The 20,817-nt window shown below is 35.9% G+C and overlaps 1 protein-coding gene and 1 pseudogene across 2 annotated transcripts in view; one reads left to right on the plus strand and one right to left on the minus strand.

The window, feature by feature from the left end:
* Positions 1–2,048: 2,048 nt before the first annotated feature.
* LOC309619624 (A disintegrin and metallopeptidase domain 3-like) overlaps positions 2,049–20,817 on the minus strand; it is a 108,070-nt gene continuing 89,301 nt past the window's right edge. Inside the window, exons 15-18 of the mRNA XM_082374997.1 lie at positions 18,765–18,879; positions 9,270–9,435; positions 6,711–6,767; positions 2,049–3,539 (exon numbers count right to left, since the gene is read on the minus strand). Coding sequence (XP_082231123.1) covers positions 6,713–6,767; positions 9,270–9,435; positions 18,765–18,879 — 336 coding nt within the window. The 3' untranslated portion in view covers positions 2,049–3,539; positions 6,711–6,712. The remainder of the gene's footprint in view (positions 3,540–6,710; positions 6,768–9,269; positions 9,436–18,764; positions 18,880–20,817) is intronic.
* On the plus strand, positions 14,140–14,619 carry LOC309619661 (cytochrome b-c1 complex subunit 7 pseudogene; annotated as a pseudogene). Its single transcript has one exon. The product of its transcript is annotated as a cytochrome b-c1 complex subunit 7 pseudogene (transcript).

Below are 20,817 nucleotides of genomic sequence, written 5' to 3' on the forward strand. Positions count from 1 at the left end.
ACTGAAGCCATAAAAGTCCTACAAGGGAACACAGGCAGAATACTCTTAGACATAAATTGTACCAATTTTTTTTTGGTGGGGGATCAGTCTCCTAAGGCAAAATAAATAAAAGCAAAAGTAAACAAGTGGCACCTAATTAAACTTAAAAGGTTTTGTACAGCAAAGGAAACCATCAACAAAACAAAAAGACAACATGGTCTGGGAGAAAATATTTGCAAACAATGAGGCCAATAATGGCTTAATATCAAAAATATACAAACAGTTCATACAATTCAAGATTCACAAAACAACCTATTAATAAGTAGGAAGAGGATATAAATTGTTGTTTTTCCAAAGAAGGTACACAGATGTCCAACAGGCACATGAACAGATGTTCAACCTCACTAATTGTTAGGGAAATGATGCAAATCAAAACTGGAATGAGGTATCACCTTATGCCTTTTAGAATGGCTATTATCAAAAAGGCAAGAAGTAACAAGTGTTGTAGAGGGTGTGGAGAAAAGGGAGCCCTCATACACTATTTGGAGGAATTTAACTTGTGTAGCCACTAGGAAAACTAGTATAGAGATTCCTCAAAAAATTAAGAATGGAACTACCATATGATCCAGCTGTTCTGCTTCTGGGTATTTATCCAAAGAAACTGAAAACATTAATTCAAAAAGATATATGCACCCCTATGTTCATTACAGAATTATCTATAATAGCCCAGATAAGGAAACAACCTAAGTGACCACTGACAGATGAATGGATAAAGATGTGGTATGTATATACAATGGAATAGGAGTCGTAAAAAAGACGAAATCTTGCCATTTGTGACAACATGGTTGCACCTTGATGGTATCATGCTAAATGAAGTAAGTCAGGTGGAGAAAGACAAATACTGTATGATTTCACTCATATGTGGAAAAAAATAAATTAAGAAACCAAACCAAACCAGAACAAACACATAGGAGAGAACAGAGTAACGGTAATCAGAAGGGAAGAAGGGTGGGGGATGGAAACTAAAAATTTGGTGGTGGGCACACTGAAAGAAGTTGAAAAATGTTGTACACATGCAACTTATACAGTGTTAAAAACCAATGTTACCTCAATTTAAAAAAAAGGATACTGGACTCAATTCTGCATGAGGCAATAAAAAGCACAATTCTTCAACTCTGTGCCTATTCTTACAATGTTCGATTATAATCTGTTGAGGAAAGGAAAGAAAACTTTGAAATGGAACCTTAGTGCATCTTGTTAACAGTTACTGTTAGAACCGTAAAAAGGAAGCTTTAGAAATGGTAAGGCCAGCAAGACAAACTCAGAGAGGGAAAGTGACACCACTGCAGAAGACAGAACATGTAATTGTCTTTGAATTTTCTGACAAGTATCTTAAGCTGCTCATGCTCAAAACCTAACTCAGCTTCTGCCTGCCACTCACCCACACCTTCCTTTATCCCAGTACACTCCACAGCAAGGATGTTTTATATGAACAGTTGCAAAAATAAACTCTGCTCAGGTCTAAAACTTGGACCTGCTAGGTGGTAGTACTCCTGGGAAACTGATCCTGAGAAATTATGATTAAATAAGGCAGGACCATGATCATAATGCCCCAAATAAGTTAGTGGCAAAGGGGATGAGGGAAAGTTATGGTAGAGTCATCCCGATGTGTATTATTTTTATGACAGACTTCACCCACTTAAAGCACACAGGTGAATGATTGTAGGGTTTTTAGTGTATTCACAGATATGTGCAACCGTTACCACAGTTAATTTCAGTTCCCTCATCTCACAAACAAGTCCTCTACCCTTTAGTTATTACCATCACCCACCCCAGCTTTTCAATCCCCACCCCCACTCTCAGCAGTAAACAACCACTAATCTTAGTCTCTCTAGATGTCCCTGTTCTGGATGTTTCATACAGATGCATAATACGTGGTTTCTGTGACTGGCTTTAGTCACTTAGCATAACGGTTTCAAGATTCATCAATGTTGTAGCAGTATCGGTGCTTCCTTCCTTTTTGTGGCTGAATACTATCCCATTGTATGGATGGACCACATCTTGTGTATCTATTCATCATTTGCTCATTTGGAAAAAGAAACCCTTGGTCTTTGTGATGAGATGCTCCCACCCCCGACCCACGAGCACCTTCATTTATATTGATGGAAATTCTGTAGGTCCTAATTAGACTCCAGATAGGCTGATGGATCTCTAATCCACAAATAATGCTTTGAGGTGTACAGAAGTGCACCCATCTCAGGAAGAGGGAGATGAAGAGAGGGGGCACTGAAGCAAGAAACTGTCACCCAGAAAAGCTCAGCTTCAGTCAGGAAAGAGCAGCAAGTCTGGGTTCCTTCAAAGGACAAAGATATATTCTAGAGCTCAATTTCCACGAGGGCAGGGAAGTATCACCTGGAGACAGGACAGTTATCTATGACCAGGAACTCAGTGTGAGCAATTCCTTGAAGATAGAATGGATTCTAGTGACTCTCTGAGGGCTCTGGGCTGACCTTGTCTAGCAACCTTTCCTCTCAATATCCCGAAGCTTGGAATGGGTAGGGGATGAGAATCATGAACTACTGGAGAGGTGCGGATTCTAGGTGTCCTCTCTTAAGATGGGAGCAATTAGCAGGGCCATGGGTATCTGAGGGCAGTCGGCAGCAGGAATGCACAATGGAATGTTTTCCGTTTGGGATGCAGCAGCCTCGCAGGTTCAAAAGAGGCCAACCTGCTTATTTCCTACCAGAGGACCATAGTAGAAGGACTGAAACTGAACAGGACCCTGTGGAGCCCTCCTGGGCACAAAAGGCTTTCCGAGTCCCCAGTTTCCAGTGTGTCGGAAAAAAGGCTTTCAGCTTCCTAGACCTTCCCTGAGTTCCAAAGGGGGTATTCAAACGGTTACTAATCAGGGAAGAGAGGGAAGGCAGGAAGAAACAACAGTGCAGCAGGGGGCCTGGTGCTGTTCCTCTTCGGGGATGTGCAGAACCATCTGACGCGTATGTCTGAGCTCTTCAACAGGAACTCGGGCCCCCTCAAGCCACATGCAGGAAGTCACTTCAGGCTGAGCACAAGCATGTGGACCCACACTGGCAGGAAAGGCTGATGACTGAGATTCCTGGAGCAGCGCCCTGTTACCTCACCACCAACCAATCAGGGGAAGGTTCCACACCCTGCAGCCCTTGCCCCAAATTCTGCCTATAAACACTCTTCCCCAAAAGCCATCAGAGAGTTTGGCATTTTTGAGCATGAGCTGTCCGTTCTCCTTGGTTGGTCCTTGCAATAAACCTTTCTCTTCTCCAAACACTGACGTTTCCCTCTGTTTGGCCTCACTGTGCATCGGGCACACAAACTTGGGCTCGAGAACAGAATGAATCGACACAAGGCGACATACTTTCACTCACAGGATTTACTTTTGTTTTTGAAATTGAAAGCTTTAAGCCATCACAAAAGGAGAGAAAAGCAGATTTTTTTCTTCTTGAATCAGGCCAGTTAATGGTGTGTTTCTTGGCAATGTCTTTTCTCCAAGTTATGGCTTGTGACAGTATTGGTTAGTTACCATTCTAAAAGAAATACAGAAAAAAGAAATGCTACATTTTTAATTGTTAAGAAAAGCTGTCTAATCTTACTACAAACCTACAGGTATATCAATTAATTAATGTAAGACAGTTGATACTGTCACAATCTATACCTGTGCTCTACAGAATTTGTAAACCTAAGTTTTTTTTGTTTCTTTGGTTTGATTTTTTCCAGAAACATTTGTGATAGCCACATTAAAAGGAAATGCTATGAACTGGTATTTATATATGTCTCATTTACACGGACTCTATGTTTTACATGGGTCAAAGAAAGTCATGAACAAGGCAACAGTGAGAAAAAGAGCAATACAATATGTGAAGAAGGAAATAATTACTCTTTTCCCTATTTTTATCTACAGAGGAAGAGAACTGCCAACAGTCCTCTGTGCGTTTCCAACAGGTGTCCCACACACACATGTTCAGAACAAACTCCTTCTTACTCCCCTCCAGTTCATCGCTCCGAAACCAAGCTGGTTCTCAGCTGCTGTACAACATGCCATTAGTAAAAGCTGTCATTATCCATTGTGTCAGAAATGTTTGTCTTTGTAGTTCTCTTTCATTCTAACCCAAATACATCCGTCCAGTCACCACTTCAACCAAGTCTACCCGTTAGGTCTCTGAAAACTTTGTTCTTTCCGTCTTACCCAATCCTGCCCTCATCACACTTTTCCTGTGCATTCCATTTCACTAGTCTCCAGTTCTGGCTGAATCTGACTGAATTTTCTCCTAACTTATCCCTGTGAATTTTGTAAAAAGCGCACCATATCTTGTGAAATCCCTCCCTTACCACGTCAAAAATACTTCAACTATGTTCCATTCATCTATGAGGAAATGTAACCTTTTAATTGTGGCATATCAGACACTGGTCCTGGCTCATAGTTACCTAGGCAGATTTTCTCCTTCAACATCCGTACATTTAAAAATAAATTTTTAAATATATTAAGAGCACAGATTTAGACACAGAGAGGTCTGGCTTTACATGGTAGCCTCGCTCTCTTCCTGCTGTACAGCAATGAACATCATTTAAGCACTTTTTCTTACACTCTACAGCCAAACTCTCAATTCATTCTGTTGGTTCACCTTCAAAATTTATTCCTAAGACCTTCTTTACTATCTCTGGTCTGAGGTGACATCCTTTCTCTCCTGGATTAGTCCTGACATTTTTTTTTCATTGTATCATTCATGTGCTTGAAAAGCTCCTGCCCAGGTATATGCATGGGTAACTCTGCCAGCTCTACGCCTGTCTAGGACAGACTTGATTTACAGCTGGAATGGGAAAGCTCTCTCTTTACCTGTGGGAAAGCCTGAATATCTGGTTTCACTTTTTTCTGAGATAAGGGCAGTGGATTTTATGATGGGCTGTTTAAAATTTAAAATAAGGAACCTTGAGACCTTGTGCCTGAGGCGTCTCTCTGACCCACAGTGCTTGCCTCTCACCCTCTCTTGCTGCACTGTATCCTTTGCATTTAGATAGAAGCCTTCTTTGAGCTGACTGTGATGTCAGGTGACTCCTTTCAGGGTCATTATTTGCGCCTCCTCCAATTCCTTGCTGACACGTCACTTGCTCCCTAGGGCCTACTCAGTCGGCCACATTTAAAGTCGCCACCTGGTTCCTCCTTCAGTGTCAACTGCCCAGTTAGCCCCACTTCTCTCATCTTCCCCATAAAGAATCACCTTTCAGTACCCTTTATAACCAACTTATAAAATATGTTTATCGAACGAATGTGTCCAATTCTTGAGGCAAGAACTTAACATAACCATAAAGTACTGTTGGCAGGGGGAGACTGTGAAAAATAGAAAAAAGTGTAAAAGAAAGCAAGATATTGAATTTACGACTTAAGACTTGGAGAAAGCCAGGGAGACGGCGTGCTCATTGTAACGCTCTAGGAGAAAATGACTGAAGTTGTGTGGAGGTGAGGAGTTCAGGTGAAGACACCCAGCATGATGAAGAAACTATGATGGAGGACATGAGAAGAAGACAGCCGAGGACCAAAATCTTCACCTAAGATGCGGGTTTTTAGTAAAGTGATCAGAGAAGAGGTAGAGGTTGGTCTAGGCAGAAATAAGACTACTTTACTTTGAGGTAATGATTTCTTTGGTGGCCGATAAGGAAACAGAGACCCACTGACTTTATTCTCCATCAAAGTCAGATATGACAGGTAAGTAAAGAGATGAACTTGGGATGTCACAAATTAGATGAGTTTTTGATTGTTTTCCTTTACTGCCAGGGATAAGTCTAATATGTCAAATATCACGATTTCTTTACACATATGAGTTAGAAATTTGAACGACATATACAAAAGCCTCCTTTATCCCATCTGACGGTAAAGAATTGTTCTTCTGCCTTGGAGGGTGAGTGCATTTAGCATTTGCCTGGCATCCTCTAGGTCCTCAATAAGTGTAAATTCCATTCCCCATCGCCAGTCTTGTATCAGAAGATATGTGGCAAAATTGCAGAGTTCTTAAGAGCTTCAACCTTGGTGTCTGGTTGTCAAACTCAAACTCAAAAAGCTCACTAAAATTCTATACATGTGCGGAATTATTTACATTCTTTATGTCTGTTACCTTATTTCTAAAATAAGGAGAACACAATGTTCTGTGGCAGCCTGGATGGGAGGAGAGCTTGGGGGAGAATGGATACATGTATACGTTTGGCTGAGTTGCTTTGTTGTGCACCTGAAACTATCACAACATTGTTAATCGGCTATACTCCAATACAAAATGAAAAAGTTTAAGAAAAATAAAATAAGGAGAACAATAACCCGGGAGTTATTGTTAGTGAGGAATAAATACAAGTGTTGGGAGACAACCTGTGTAAACCTCTTAGTTAGAACGTTAAATCTACCAATCAAATGTATGATTGCACATAAATATTTTAAGAAAATATTAAAAATCCCTTTGAAGTCATTTCCTTTTACAAAGATGTTGGTTAATAAATCTGTGGCTAATGTGAGTTAACATTAAATGTTTCTAGACAAGTATAAAATAAAATTAACACCAAATGCTTTGTTTTAGTCTACGATAGCAACAAGTAGAAATCAAAATGATGAAATATGGGAATAATACCTTCCTTATACTGAGGTACTGTTAAAAATAGTTTTTTAAGTATTTAATGAATTCTATCATCTTGTCAATAGTTTGATTCCTTTACTTCACCTTTAACTGTAAGACAGGCTGCTGTTGCTGTTCCTACTGCTGTCTTCTGATAGAGATCTGTTTGAAAGAAACAGAATTATTTTTAAGGTTAGCAAACACTGTAATCTTAAAGTCAAGAAAAGTAATAAAGCTAGATTTGTCCTAATTACTCAATTAATATGTACCAATATCCACTTTGCTTTCTATATGCCACTCAGGGATCATATATTCTAGTGTTTCGTTTTTTCCTAATGTTAGCCTACCTTTTAAATATGTTAAGCATTTTTAAAATTTCAAACTAAAAATCCATCTATTACTTTTCTCTATTTTGTCTACATGGAAGACCGGATGGAATATTAAAATATCTATGATCATGCTTCTCCAAATTAAACAGATAATTTACATGTAAATTCTTAAATTATCATAACTTCAGTTATATGATTTCTATCAAATACCTACGTGAATAGTTATTATTTCACTTCTGTTAATGAGGTCCTTAATGAGGCCTCTCTGTTAGCTATGCTTAGTTACACTTTGTGGTATTTATACAGCCTCCATTTATTCTTTGGCTCCTACACACATTCAGCTCCCGTTGAAGAGGAATGTCATGGTGTAAAGGTTCCTACTAAATGGCTACAATTCTTTGTCCACAGATGATGAAATCAGTCTTGAACACCTAACTCAGGATTATAAATCCAGACAGAACACTGGCTGAAATGAGATACACTTGCACAGTTATTTCCTTCTGTCTCTTGGGAAAATGAACTAACAGGCACTGGTTTTGGCAGATTATTGGGATTTTTACTTGAAAATGAAACTAGAAGGAGTTGAGATAGGTACTCTGGGCCACGTGTAAGCAGAGCAGTCATCTTGGAGAGAATGGACATGGACAAGAGGAGACGATGTCAATCGTAAAGGCTTTGGGTGATGGAGACAATGGCCGAGTTCATAACCATCCAGGTCCTTACCACCCTTCTGTGTTTCAGCTCTACATCATTTCTTGCCCTTGCAGCCCTGAAACCATTTACTGCTGCTCTAAAATTTAGGCTGTCATGAGCAGACTTTGTTCTTTATGATCAGTGGTACCTTCCTCTACCATCTCTTCCCAAAGTCAGGTCGAGTTCTTGCAACTATTCAGATTTGTCCAAGATGTCTTAAGTAAGAGCACAGGAAGACATGCCAGATATCATTCAATTAAGTCAGTTTATAACAGTTGAATGATTGATGAATCATGCAGAACACTACCCTGAATTACCTGGTCGCTGCTAACTTGTTCATAAATAAGATTAACTAACTTGGGAAGTAGAGGTGTTGATTGAAATATTACACCATTATTTTGTCTCTGGCTACACAAATGAGAAACGAAAATGATTTTCTTTACAATGAAGAAACGAGACTCACTTCTTTACCCTTGCTTCTGCATTCTCATTTTCCGAAATATTCACTAAGCAAATTGTGGCTTGTATTGGTGTTACAGTAAAGAAAAAAGCTGTATGAAAGTGAAGTAAGTCAGACAGAGAAAGACAAAGTATGATCTCACTTATATGTAGAATCTAAAAAAAAAACACCCTCATAGATACAGAGAACAGATTGGTGGTTGTCAGAAAAATGGGTTGAGAGACTGGTGAGCAAAATGGGTAAAGAGGGTCAAAAGGTACGAACTTCCAGTTGTAAAAAAAATAAGTCATGGGGATATAATGTACAGCATGGTGACTATAGTTAATAATAACGAATTACACATTTGAAACTTGCTAAAAGAGTAGATCTTGAAAGTCCTCATCAGGAGAAAACCAAATTTTTGTAACTATGTATGGTGACAAATATTAACTAGACTCATTGCGGTGATCATTTTGCAATATATACAAATATCAAAGCATTATGCCGTAAACATGAAACTAATATAATGTCATATGTTAATTATACCTCATTAAAAAAAAGACCTAATCAAGCTCTGTTCTACAAAAAAAAAAAAAAAAAAAAGGAAAAGCTGCCCAAGTGCCTTAATTCTAATTTTAGAAACACATGAGTGATATTAATTATGTGTAAAATGGGCAGTATCCTATGTGTGTTCTCTCCCTCATTCTTTGCCATCTTATATTTTCTCAGGTTCCCCATGTTCTATGCTTCCCTGTCTCTGTTAATCTTCACCTTCCTCATATTCTATGCTGCCCTGTCTCTGTTAATCTCCACCTTCCCCATATTCTATGCTGCCCTGTCTCTATTAATCTTCACCTTCTTTATTCTATGCTGCTCTGTCTCTATTAATCTTCTTGGCACAAGTGAACATCAGTGCAAGGAAACGGGGTTGCTTGGGAAGTAGACAGACCTTTTAAAGCAGTTACAGCCAACATGGCTTTCTATTTGAAAGGTACTGAGGATTTATTGAGTAACTTCAGTTGTTCCTGGGCCTATATAAACATGAAACTTACCCACCTGCCTGAAATCTGCAAAAAATTTGGTATGTTTCTAAACATTTACCCAATCCATCCAAGAGTCCCTACTTATAATATTCTGAATAATATTTGAATTTTCTCCTAAATCATTTTTAATATTAAATATAAAGATAATGAGTTTTCTTACCCTCCACTTACTGTACCCTCTCTGCTCCAAAATATCTTCCTTTTATTCCATTTAAGAGCAATGATGGGAATTAAAATGAGGAAAGGCAGGACAACGTAGAAACTGATCACAAGGCCATTTTTTCGAGAAGCACCACGTCGTTTTACCAACATGTCTGTACTTTTACCTGAACACATAAGAGTACCTTTTAACTTTTTCAAAAATGGTATTCAAAGCATATTAATAATTTGAATTATAAAACTTTGGAATTCAAATAATATAATCATAGAGTGAATAAACTTAAATTTAAAAGTGTTTTCCAGTATTCTGTGACTATGCCCCAAAGTACATTATATATTTCTGTCTATATATATATATATATAATTTATTTTTAATCTTTGTATATTTAATATGCATGTGCCAATTTCCTAATGTATTTTATTCTACCATATTCCCTTCTATGAACTGCTACTTAGAACACATTAGATTGATATTTTCATCTAATAGGTTCTTCCATTTAAAATATAGAGAAAAAAAAGAACTGTTTTAAAAATTATTTACAGAAAATTTTTGATATAACTGAGGCTAATTTTAAAAAAACAATAGTAGACTAGGTTAATTTACATAATAGATGTATAAAGTGATATTGTTTTAATTTTGACTGTACTAATTAGAAAAATAGATATTCCTCTTGGCATTATAAAGACATTACTAAAACCAGAAAACTAAAGCTATGGAAACTTGGTCCAGTTAAGCAAAAGAAATAAACCAGACAATTAAAATACAAAAAACTATATCAAGCAATCAGAATTACCACCAAAGCAACTTTTGAGGATATGAAGTGTAAATGAATTTAATGCCCCCTCAAAAAGGCAAAAGGATCGGTGATGTTGAAACACATACACAGTCCAATTATATGTTGATTAGAAGTAATTTACCTTAAAGAAAGTGATTTAGGAAGTTTTATGTATTATAAGAAATAAATTAGCAAATATATGCAAAAATATTGAAACTAATCAAACATGCAGCAGTCTCATGCTATGGTAGAACTCAACAGTTTATAGCTCTCCTTTCCTGGCCTCACCCATCAGAAAAGGTCCATTCTCCTTTAATCCATCTTTACTAAAATTATCATGTTGCAAGTGGAGCTTCCTTCTCATGTGCTTAATTACTCCAAAGACTGATTAAAGAGATTACTATTAGATTAATTGGGAGATATCCATTACTCTAAGGAAGAAAGATTGGGAGCTTCTACTTGTGGGCATGATGAAATTTTTCCGTTAAATGTGTCAAATAATAAAAATATGAAACAGGATAAAACATGAAGGAAACGGTTTCTGGAAGCCAACAGGAAACACAGAACTATAATATCTGAAGAAAAGAAAACATGATGTTGATTTTATGGAAATACAATTCTACCTATGGATGATTTGCTGATCTCAGAACAGAGAATTGGAGTCCTAAGCGAAGTACAGCATTCCCACAGAGCAGAAGACAGAGATCACAGCAGAAGAAATGGTGGGAACCTGAAGGGTGCAGCATTGAACAGAAAGTTGCTCTGCAAATTAAGGATTCCAAAACTGTTAAGGGGATCCTCGTAGGTGTCCTTGGCAGAAGGATAAGGAATATATATGTGTATATATACATACATAGTATGAGACAATCTGAACCTAATTAGACAGCAGCTCTTACTGGGGTGAGAGTGGAAAAGAGATACCAGAGTTTGAGCAGTAGTGGTAAAAAGAGCATCAAGAAGATCCCAATTTCTCCACATCCTCACTAGTACTTGTTGCCTGTGTTTTTTATTATAATAGCTATCCTAATAAGTGTGAAGTAGTATCTCATTGTGGTTTTGGTTTGCATTCTCCTAAGATGTTGAACATCTTTTCATGGGCTTTTTGGCCATTGGTATATCTTCTATGGAAGTGTGTTTATTTAAATCCCTTCCCATTTTTTATTTATTTTGGCTGCGTTGGGTCTTCGTTGCTGCACGCGGGCTTTCTCTAGTTGCCGCGAGCAGAGGCTACTCTTCGTTGCGGTGAGCGGGCTTCTCATTGTGGTGGCTTCTCTTGTTGTGGAGCACGGGCTCTAGGTGCACGGGCTTCAGTAGTTGTGGCTCGCGGGCTCTAGAGCGAAGGCTCAGTAGTTGTGGCGCACGGGCTTAGTTGCTCCACGGCATGTGGGATCTTCCTGGACCAGGGCTCGAACCTGTGTCCCCTGCATTGGCAGGCGGATTCTTAAGCACTGCGCCACGAGGAAAGTCCCTAAATCCCTTCCCATTTTTAATTGGGTTATTTGTCTTTTAATTATGGACTTGTAAGTGTTCTTTATATATTCTGGACACAAGTCCCCTATGAGATATAATATTTACAAATATTTTCTCCCACTCTGTAGTTTGTCCTTCACTGTCTTGGTTGTATCACTTGCAGCACAAAAGTTCTCAATTTTGATGAAATTCAATCAGTCTATTGTTTCTTTCTTCACTTGTGCTTTGGTGTCTTCGATAACACACCTATGCCAAAGTCACAAAGATTTACTAATATGTGTTCTGAGTGTTTTATAACCTTAGCTCTTACATTTAGATCTATGATCCAATTTCAGTTAATTTTTGTGAACCTTGTGATGCAGTAATCTAACTTCGTTTGCATGTGGATATCTACTTGTCCCAACACCATGGTTTTAGAAGACCATCCTTTGTCCTTTGAATTGTTTTGGCATCTTTGTCAAAAATCCATGACTGTTAGCATGAAGTTTTATTTCTGGACTCTTTCTTCTATTGAGCTAAATATCTATCCTTATTCTTGGGACAGTACTACACTGTCTTGATTATTTAGCTTTGTAATATGTTTTGGAATTGTGTTTTCAGTTTCAAGTTTTCTTGAAAACTATGTTTTCAAGATTGTTTTTACTATTCTGTGTTGCTTGAATTTCTGTAAGACTTTTAAGATCAGCTTTTCAGTTTCTGCAAAAGAGACAGCTTGGGTTTGTTAAGGATTGTGTTGAATTTGTAGATCAATTTTGAGAGTATTGACAGTAATAACAATATTGAGTCTTCCAATACCTTAACAGGAGATGTCTTTACATTTATGCAGATCTTCTTTCAATAATGTAGTTTTAGCTTTCAGTGTATCTTACACTTCTTTCCATAAAATTATATCTAAACAAACATTGTATTATTTTTGGTGATGTCATAAAATGGAATTTTTGCCTGACAATTTTGCTTTACTGTGGTAAAATACTCAACACATGAAATTTATTACTTTAAATATTTTTGAGTGTACAGTCAATGGCATTAAGTACATTCACATCTTTGTGCATCTATTATTACCATCAAACTGTAGAACATTTTCATCCTCCCAAACTGAAACTCAGTCCTAAACATTGACTTACTATTCCCCCTCCCTCCAGCCCCAGGCGACTACCTTTCTACTTTGTCCCTATGAATTGATTACTGTAGGTACCCCATAAAAGCACAATCATCCAATACTTGTCCTCTTGTGACTGGCTCATTTAAGTTAGCATAAGGTTGTCAAGTTCCATCCATATTGTACCATGTGTCAGAATTTCATTCCCTTTTAAAGCTAAATAATTTTCCATTGTATGTATATACCACCATATGTGTATACTGTTGATGGACATTCGAGTGTTTTCACCTTTCGGCTACTGTGAATAATGCTGCTAAGAACATGGGTGTCCAAATATCTGTGAGTCCATGCTTTCAGTGCTTTGGGGTATATACCTAGATGTGTAAATTCAGGATAATATGGTAATTCTATGTTTAATTTTATGAGGAACCACCATACCACTTTTCACATGGGCTGTAGCACTTCTACATTTCCACCAGCAATGCACAGGGGTTCCAATTTCTCCACATTCTCATCAGAACTTGATATTTTCCAAAATTTTTAATTAATAGCCATCCCAATAGGTTTGGATTAGTATCTAGGTGGAGTTTTGACCTGCAATTCCCTAACAATTAGTGACGTTGAGCAACTTTGCATGTGCTTATTGTCCATCCATGTATCTTTTTTGAAGAAATGTCTATTCAGGTCTTTTGCCATTTTTAATTGGATTTTATGTTTCTTTGTAGCTGAGTTGTAGGAATATTTTACATAGTCTACATATTAATTTTCATTAGATATATGATTTGTGAACATTTTCTCTTATTCTGTGGGTTAGCTTTTTACTTTATCAATAGTGTCCTTTGATGCACAACAGTTTTTAATTTATCTACGTTTTTCTTCTGTTGCCTGTGCTTTCAGTGTCATATTCAATAAATCGTTTCTAAATCCAATGTTATGAATATTGCCCCCTTTGTTTTCTTCTAAGAATTTTATAGTTTTAGCTCTTGACATTTAAATCTTTGATTCATTTGGAGTTAATTTTTTTTAAGGTGTAAGTAAGGGTCCAACTTCATTCTTTTGCATATTGATATCCAGTTATCCCAATATTATTTGTTGAAAAGACCGTCCTTTCTCCCCTTGAGTGCTCATGGCATCCTAATTGAAAATCATTAGACTGCATATGTGAGAGTTTATTTCTGGACTCCTTATTTTTTCCATTGGCAAATTTCCGTTGTCTAATTTTGTTGCCCAAGTAATATATCAACTTTCAGGAAGGTACAAAAGAGTCCCTCCAGGGCTTTTGTTTTTAAACTTTATAATGGTGATGTTGAAATTGATCATCCAAATGAAATCTCATACTACAAGTTATCAGAGTGGACGATGCTATCATAATTTTCCTCCAACTGAAGAATCAATGAATGAACAGAATATTTCTAGTAACAAAAAGGAAATATGATATTCTCATCCAGTTAATCATACTTCAGCACGTAATATTTTGTCACAAATACCTAGAACGTTCTGTATTGTAAAGAAGATCTAGGGTCTCAGGTTAAAATGGCGAGTAGGCCTGCCGTTGCAGCATCAAGCAAGTGGCTGGAGGGTATTCGAAAATGGTATTACAATGCTGCCGGGTTCAATAAACTGGGCTTAATGCGAGATGATACGATATATGAGAATGAAGATGTAAAAGAAGCCATAAGAAGGCTTCCTGAGAACCTTTATAACGACAGGGTGTTTTGCATTAAGAGAGCACTGGACCTGACCATGAGGCAGCAGATCTTGCCTAAAGAGCAGTGGACAAAATATGAGGAGGATAAATTCTACCTTGAACCATATCTGAAAGAGGTTATTCGGGAAAGAAAAGAGAGAGAAGAATGGGCAAAGAAATAATCATGTAGTCTAAATCTGGATGCAGCTATCCTAAAGTATTTTTATGAAGTTGGTTAAACCTGAAATGTACAATGTAGAACTATCTGGGCTGTAAATGTATTACTTTAAATAAATCTCTGTTATAATTAAAAAAAAAAAAAAAAAGATCTAGGATAGTATCTTTTCACCTTTTATTACGTTGGGGCATGAACATTTATTTGATATGATTCACAAGTGGACAAATATACATGCAAAGTTGACTGAAAGGAGTTAGTTAGATGATGTAGGAATGATAAACATTGATTAATCGTTTTAATTGGTGTTTATAAATATAAAATAAAAATATGTCCTATTATAGTACAACATTATTTACAATAGCTCTAAAGAAAGTGAAATAACAAATATGAAAAAATAAAATGTACAGTATCTGGTGAAAATTACAAAATTATGATGAAGGAAATTAAAGAAGACATATAAATGGAAAGAAATACTGTGTTCATAGACCGGAAGATTCAATAGTAAATAATAAAAATGTGAAACTTCCTAAATTGATCCATAGGTTTAACACAATTTGCATCAAAATCACAGCAAAATTTTTTTGTAAACATAGACAAGCTCAATGTATATGGAAAGGAGAAACCTTAAAATAGCCAAAACCATTTTGAAAAAGAAGAATGAAATGGGAAGACTCACTTTTCCTGCTGTTCAAGATTACCCAATAACTACAATAATCAAAACAGTGTAGTATTGGTGGAGGGAATGACACATAGATCAATAGAACAGAATAGACATCTGAGAAATACATCAACACAAAAATGTCCAATTAATTTTTAACAAAGGTGCAAAATCAACACAGTGGACAAAAGACAGCTTTTTCAAAGAATTGTGCTAGAAAAATTTGATGCCCATAAATCGGAAAATTAATCTCTCACCCTTTATAAAAAGTAACTCAAAATGGATCATGGACTTAAATATAAAACATAAAACTATACCTTTTACAGATATCATAGCAAAAAATTTCAAGACTTAAGACTGACAAAGAATTCATATACTTGACACCAAACACATAGATCCAAAAAGGAAAAAAAGAAGAGTTTATCAAAATAAGAATAGGAAAAAAAAACCTTTCGGTCTGAGAAAAAAGCACTTGGAGAGAATATGGTCAAATCACAAATCCCACAAAATAGATGTTTATGTGAAAACTCAACATTTAATAAACAATACAATTAGCAAATGGGAAAAAGATATGAACAGACTTTTCACTGAAGTGGATATGCAGGTGCCAAATAAACACATTAAAGATATTCAATATCATTATCCATTAGGGAAGTACAAATTAAAAACACAATGAGATATTAAAACACACCAATAGAATGGCAAAAAAAAAAAAATAATAATGGTAACTTCAAATGTTGGCAAGGCTGCAAAAAACCCAGTCATTCATTTATCACTGGTGGGGATGTCAAAAAGTATATAGCCACTCTGCAAAAAGCTTGGCAGTTGCTTTTAAAATTATAAATGGCTTACCATACACACAGCAATTTCACTCTCGGCCATGCTTCCCAGAGAATTAAACATTTATTTTCATGCAGAATCTTCCACACAAATTTTCATTGCAGATCTATTCATAATAACTAAAAATTGCCATCCACACAATGTCCTTCAATGGGTGAATAATTAAACAAAATATGCTACAGACATACAAAGGAATACTAGTCATCAATACAAAGGAATGAAGTGAGAGGAAAAGACAATCTCAAAAAGATACAAACTACATGGTTCCATTTATATAACATTCATGAAATAACATAATTGGAAAGATGAAGAGCAGTTTAGTGGTTGCCAAGAGTTCGGAAAGGGGAAAGAGGGAATCGGTGTAGCTATATAAAGGAGTAACAATATCAGGGGCCATGTAGTGATGATGCAGTTCTATATCTTGATTGCGATGGTGGTTACACAAATTTGAACATGTGGTGAAATTGTATAGAACTAAATATACGCACATGTGAATGCATACACACACAGATAAGTGTATGCATACTGGTGAAATGTGAATAAGGTCTATGTATTTCATCAATGTCCATTTCCTGGTTTTGATATTCTACTGTAGTACTGAAACATGTTAACATTGACTGAAGCTGAGTAAAGGATTCGTAAGACAGCCCTCTAAATCTTTCTGCAACTCTTTATGAGTGTATAATTATTTCAACCTAATAAGCTAACTAAAAATAACAGTGGGATATCATTACACATCTAAAGCTGGCAAAAAAAAAAATCAAACAAAACCACCAAAAACGACAGTACCAAATGCTTGTGAAGTGTGGATCATCAGTGCAGAGCGACTGGGGCTCTCACAGATGAATGGAGGGAAGGAAAATGGCAAAGCCACTTTGGAAAATAGTTTGGCTGTTTCTTAAAAAAATTAAAAATACACTCATTAAAAAACATACACTGAGTAAACGATCCAGCTATCTCACTTATAGGTATTATAGTGAGAACTTATACATAGACAAAAGCTCCTAGGTATTTACCCATCAAAAAGTGAGAACTTAAATACAGACGAAAACCTATGTGCACATGTTTACAGCGGCGTTATTCAAAACTGCCAAAATCTAGAAACAACCCAAATACCCTACAATGTGTGAATGGATAAACAAACTATATAGTTCATCTTTTCAATAGAAGGCTACTTAACAGTAATAAAGAATGAACTATTAAAACATATGCCGATGAGAATGAATCTCAAATGCATGTATGCTGTATAGGACATTCTGGTATAGGACATTCTGGAAAAGGCAAATCTATGGTGACAGAGACCAGGTCACTGGTTGCAAGGAACTGGCAGTGGGAGATGAATACAAAGGGCAGCAGCCAGAGGGAAGATCTGAGATGATGGACCTGTTGTGCATTATGACTGTGGTGGTGGGAACGGAATACATACATTTTTCAATCCTCATAGAACTATATACCACAGAGTGAATGCTACCGTGTGTAAATTTTTTAAAAAGCAAAATATTCTTAATAAAAAATAAATATTAAAAAAGAGACAATGACTAATAATTTTTTCAAAATTTCCAGAAATACACCAACCTCTATATTCAAGAATCTCAGCCAAACCAAGCAACATAAATTCAAAGAAAAACTCATGTTGGTAAACCATAGTGAAACTATGGAAAATCAAAGATATAAAGTAAGTCTGAAACTCAGACAAGGAATGAAAGAAGCATTATATTATTGGGGTGAATAATAAGAATGGCGGCTGCATTCTCATCACAAAATGGAAACCAGGATACAATGGGATTACATCTTTGAATTGCTGAAAGAAACAATTCTACTTGCAGTGAAAATACTATTCTCAAATTATGAAAACATTTTAAAGACAAAAGCTGAGACAATTGATCACTACAAGGTACACACAAAAAGAAATAAAAAAGAAAGTTTTACAGGTTGAAAGGAAATGACCTACACAGAAATTTGAATGTGCTGGAGCAGTTGAAAAGCCCTAGAAAACGGTAAATAGGTTGGGATAAATGTAAATATTTACATTAAAATTCTTTAACATTTCATTGGCTATTTTAAGGCAAATACAATGCTGTATTGTCAGGTTTATAACATATACATAAATAAAATAAATTAAAACAGAAGCACAAAACAGAATCACAAATGATGGAAAGACCTTAATGGAATTAGTGTTCTGAGAATTTCACATTGTGAAGTTTAGAAAAATCAAACATGCTACAGTTGTTCACGAATGTTCACCAAATAAATTAAAAAATGTTTTGTGCCATCTACTATCCATATACTTTGGATGTGGAAGACTTTATTATTTTTACCTTTCAATAGCAGAGTTAAAACTTGAAAGAGGCAACTCTGTTGTGAACTAGCACATCACAACAGTTAACATCCTTGGGATATACAGACTACATAATAAAACTCTCACCTGTTCTATCATTTAACTATACCTATCTAGAAAACTCTGTTGTACAAATAGAAAAGTTCTGGAAACCATTGTTAAAATTAAGAGAAGATCTGTTAAAGTGTTCATGTCTAGATTTGAATTTAAACCATATACAAAATTTTGATTGACAATATGATCTAGAGCTGCACTGCCTAATTTAGTAGCTACTAATCACAAGTGACTATTTAAATTTATATTAGATAAAGTGAAATAAAATGGAAACTTTAGTTCCTTCGTTGCCCTATCCACATGCTAGGTGCTCGATAGCCACACAGACCGTGGAGGTGTATACTATTCCTCTAAGTGCAGAAGGTTCTGTTGGAGTACCGTGATCTGGATACTAACCTGACGTAAGCCAAAACCCGTCATTGATACTTCCTCCTGGTGACGAAGGCGTTGGTTCACATTGTGGAGGAGCATATCCAACATCACAGTGACAGTTATGGAGAGTATTGCAAACCTAAAACCAAAACCAAATTTAAAAAGTACATTTGATGTATAAGATAGAAATTAAACACAGTATTTGCTATTTTTAGTCAATGTAAATTATTAAAGTACTATAATTTAGTATATTATAGGTAGTTTTTAATATTAATGTGGAAAGCAATTCTTAAATTAAAAATTAATATAATAATATTCATGCAATATCTTTTCAAATGTCCCAGAGATTTTCTCTTATTTATCTCTTGTACTTTTAAATAAAAGTATATAATATTCTGATACAACTGAAATGACTTATTCTAGAAAGGCATAGGAATTATGAAGCTAGAAATTATAAAATAGTGGGAGTTTAAATATACTATGAATTGTGCTAGTTCAAAAAAATTAGCCAAGATAAGAGCCAATTTTTACAAAAAAAAAAAAAATGGGGAAAAACAAAAGGGAGAAGTATTCTTAATAGACATAGATAGCAAAATTTATTTGGCTAGAAATAGGAAGGCTAGAAAATATCTATAAATGTGATCTGGTGGGTGAATTGAAAGAAGGGCCAGAAACAGAATAGAGAATCTAGAAATAGGCTCGTGAAAAACTTAACAAGATATTAATTAAAATTAAATAAGAGAGGAAAAAACAGAAAAGAAACTGTAAATAATAGGACATGTAAGTGATCTGGGAGAAAAAATTTTTAAAAGACACACAGGTCACTTTTCTCCTGGATTACTATATAAAATAGGAAGCATCAGTATGGCAGGAGACACTAGTCACACAGTTAAAGCCAAAGACATGCTTGGAAAAACTTACAAAGTTTACAAAATTTCTATTACCTGGTAGATAATTTCACAATGGATGGACAAATAGAAATGCAAATGGAAAATGTGACCATACATACTTAAGGACTGTATAATTAATTACTAAAGAAATGCAAGGTAACAATGGATTTAGCATGTTTGAAGAGATTCAAAAGACAGAGAAACTAGTCTGACCAGAATATGAGGAAATATGCATTTTTATTTTTTTATGCATATAAAATAATATGCATTTTTTTTAAAAAAATTATTTATTTATTTTTGGCTGTGTTGGGTCTTCGTTTCTGTGCGAGGGCTTTCTCTAGTTGCGGCGAGCGGAGGCCACTCTTAATCGCGGTGCGCGGGCCTCTCACTGTCACGGCCTCTCGGGGCGGAGCACAGGCTGCAGACGCGCAGGCTCAGTAGTTGTGGCTCACGGGCCCAGTTGCTCCGCGGCATGTGGGATCTTCCCAGACCAGGGCTCGAACCCGTGTCCCCTGCATTGGCAGGCGGATTCTCAACCACTGCGCCACCAGGGAAGCCCTGCATTTTTTTTTTTATGCATGTAAAAATATGCATTTTTACAGGAGAGACCAAAAACTGGTATAATATTTCTTGAAGACAATATAATATTAATGAAAATTTAAATGGTACATATATTTGGCTCATCAGATTTCACTGCTAACAATTTAAGAAGTCAGATAAATGTGCAAAGGTGAAGGTACAACAGTGTCCACTGTACCATTAGTTACAATAGTTAAGTAAAAATTTAACATTATCTGAAAGTCCATCAGTGGATAACTTTTCAAATATAGTAAGGAAGAGACATGCAGGGAAACACATTGAAGTTGTTCAAGGATGAAGCAGATCATAATGAACAAGAAAGTCTGCTCCCATAAAAATATGAGATTATAAGTAATATGTATAATATATATTGTGTTTAAATATTTATCAGTACACATACACTCAATTATAAGCAATATTTTTATGTATGTATAAATGTATATGTGTAATCCTTAATGAGCTCATTTCCAAAATTTCATAATCTTAATCTAACATTATAATAATAGATTGTTTCATATTGAATTTTAGTACAAAGTACAAAGGAAATTATTTGCTCATGAAGCCTATATGATCTGATTGAACACATAAATCACATACATACGTATGAA

The sequence above is a fragment of the Balaenoptera borealis genome (assembly GCF_965194805.1).
Source record: "Balaenoptera borealis genome assembly, chromosome: 21".
Taxonomy (NCBI): Eukaryota; Metazoa; Chordata; class Mammalia; order Artiodactyla; family Balaenopteridae; genus Balaenoptera; species Balaenoptera borealis.